The 2,887-nt window shown below is 41.1% G+C and overlaps 1 protein-coding gene across 1 annotated transcript; it reads left to right on the forward strand.

Moving 5' to 3' along the window:
* The first annotated feature begins 1,878 nt into the window (after positions 1–1,878).
* On the forward strand, positions 1,879–2,508 carry LOC140923251 (apoptosis regulator R11-like). The gene has a single exon (XM_073373374.1). The coding sequence runs from the start codon at positions 1,879–1,881 to the stop codon at positions 2,506–2,508; it is 630 nt and encodes a 209-aa protein (XP_073229475.1).
* Positions 2,509–2,887: the final 379 nt, after the last annotated feature.

Consider the following 2,887-nt stretch of genomic DNA (forward strand, 5'->3'; position numbering starts at 1 on the left):
GATGACGGCTGACGGGCGTGCCGTCTCCAACAATTCTCGAATCTATGAGCTCTTTCTTGATAACGAACCCTTGGAACTAGTTTTTACCCGTAGGGAACCACCGACACGAGAAAGCCGAAAACGACTGCGACCCACCAAAGTCGACCATCATGGATCGACGAGAACACATCGCCAAGGAAAATTTGCTCACCCGAGACCAAGCGACGACGTCTTCTTCGTGTCTTCAGACTCTGAAGAGGAAGAAGATGACGCCTAACACCGAGTCTCGACATGTTCCGGCAGAATATGTCTCTCTCTTTGAAGGAAACATGGATTGCCTGAAGGAAGACAGAGACAGTCGTCTGGATCCCTACAGAACCGTCTTGATTGGAATCAACCAATTGCTAGTAGACGTGGCAGACTACATCGAGGAAAAACGCACCTCACAGACCCAACCTACTAGACAGATAGTCTTTCGATTGATGTAATGAACGACAACCACAAAGGGTCGAAATACAAATAATGTATTGAAGTTTAGATGGTGACATTCTTTTTTGTTTTCTGACATCAAGGGGTTAGTTCATTAAGATGCTAGGTCGAAGACATCTCATGGAATTACTGAAGAAAAAAACCCCGATGCAAAGGTGTCGAAAATGGGTAGATTCCATGGCCGATCAATCATTGCCATTGACGAACCGAGAAAAGTTGACTAGACGAGACAATACGCTATGCAGGATCAACGTGAAGGACTCAAAGGGAAGGCCTCTCGGGACATTGAAAATCAGAGGACATCATGCCCTCGGAAGAGGGATCGCAAAAATTTGCAATTTCGTTAAGGCTTCACCACACCACGTACAGTTGATGACCGTTGATGGGCGTGTCGCATCTCACTCTTCTCGCCTCTATGAACTCTTCCCTGATTGCGAACCCTTCGAACTAATTTTAATCTCAAGAAAACCATCGAATCGAGAAAACTTAAGACGACTGCAACCATCAAAGGTCGTTAGACGAGTTGCAGGGACGACGGCACGACGCAAAAAAGCAATCTGCTCATATTATCCTTAGTAACAAGCTGGTGCGAGGGACGAGAGTTTTAAGTAAATTGAAACAGAAATCTTTCTCAGTTTTTTTTTCCCTTCAACGTTGAGGTCATAACGTCCTTGGTCAGTTAAAACGCTGTCAGCATGGCATCTCATGGAATCGATGCCACGAAACCTTCACAGAAAGAAGCCCTGGATTTGGAACTTTTATCATTGCGGATGAGGGCACTTTGCAAGACAGCGTCAACAATGCAAAGGTGTCAAGAGTGGGTCAACGCCTTACCCGACCAGCTTCTCGATAAGGAAGAGACAAAGACCTGGGATGGCTCGAACAGTCTAAGAGATCTTGAAACAAAGAAGTCTGGCGAAGCCATGGACGTCTCCACGCTTGAACCTTTGACGAAAACAATGGCGAGCAACAATAAACGACTCCCGAAAGAGACATATGTATAAACATGCAAACAAAAATACTTGCTTTTTATTTAGAATGATGTATATTCAGGACAATAATCTTGATACATAGAGTGCAACAATAAAAAGAAAAAGATTGAGTACTTGTTGGTGCAGAGAAAGCATCGTCTGACAACTGTCTTTCTCTTGATATTAGTCGCAGACCATTCGTGGCAGACAATGGTACGATGACCTCACGATGAATAGTATCAAAAATCGTTTTGAAGATGGTCGTGGGTGAATAAAAGAGGGAAGACCATTTATCGCTGACTTTCAGACGTTTTTTTTTTGTTCGTCGTTTGCTAGCGACCTGATCCTGTGTCTGCTGATTATTGCTACTAAGAAAACCCAGTCTACTGGAACATTAGTTTTCTTCTAGTGATCGCAGTTAAATTCGTTGGGTACCATTATGGCCGAAGCGACAGCTGTAGATAACGGAGAAGGCATATGGCCGCCACTCAGTGCATGTCAATTGTCGAGTACTGACATAAGAATCATCGAGGAAGCGATGTCTCTTGCTGAGGACTATATCTGGTACAGTTTATTGCGCAGGTTCAAGCCAAACGAACTCATCGGTCTACCGCGAAAGTTTCTTGATCTACAGGCACCGCCCAGCATAACTTTAAATACCCTCCGAAGAATGGTAACTATAATCGAAGTGGACAATCCAGACTTGTCCCAGTTGTTAAACACCACGCTAATCATTACACCAGCCACAGCTTATTCTACGTTTGTTCACACGGCACACGTCATTTTTCAAAACGGAACAAATTGGGGCAGAATAGTGGCTTTTTACAAGTTTGCAGGCGCAGTGGCCCATCATCTGGTAAAGAAACAGAGATCAGACATGGTCCAACACGTGGTCAATTGGACTGTCATCTATATCGTCGAGAATCTGCTACCATGGATCAGAGAACAGGGAGGCTGGGATGCTTTTGTTGCTTATTTTCCTGAGCAAACAGACACCAGAAGGAAAACTATGTTGGCTCTGGGAAGCATTTTAGCAGCTTGTCTTACTCTTCTGGTATTTTACAAGTAATAATAATACTACTACTACTAATAATAATAAAAATAATAATAATAATATAATAATAATGGTATTTTACAAGTAATAATAATAATAATATAATAATAATAATAATAATAATATAATAATAATAATATAACAATAATAATATAATAATAATAATAATAATGATAATAATAATAACAATAAAACTATGAACAGTTGGTGTTCCACTCGTTAAAGATAAAATAAAGAAAAGTTATCATTCTATTGTCTTCGTTAAGTAGACAGAGATGACGACACAGAAAAAGGATACACACAATAAATGCATTACACCACTTTTCTTTATTAAACAATCAATGCATGATCAACGTCTTTAACAACAATAATGATCTCCGTGTCGATATCGGCC

The sequence above is a fragment of the Porites lutea genome, chromosome 1 (genome assembly GCF_958299795.1).
Source record: "Porites lutea chromosome 1, jaPorLute2.1, whole genome shotgun sequence".
NCBI classification, from domain to species: Eukaryota; Metazoa; Cnidaria; class Anthozoa; order Scleractinia; family Poritidae; genus Porites; species Porites lutea.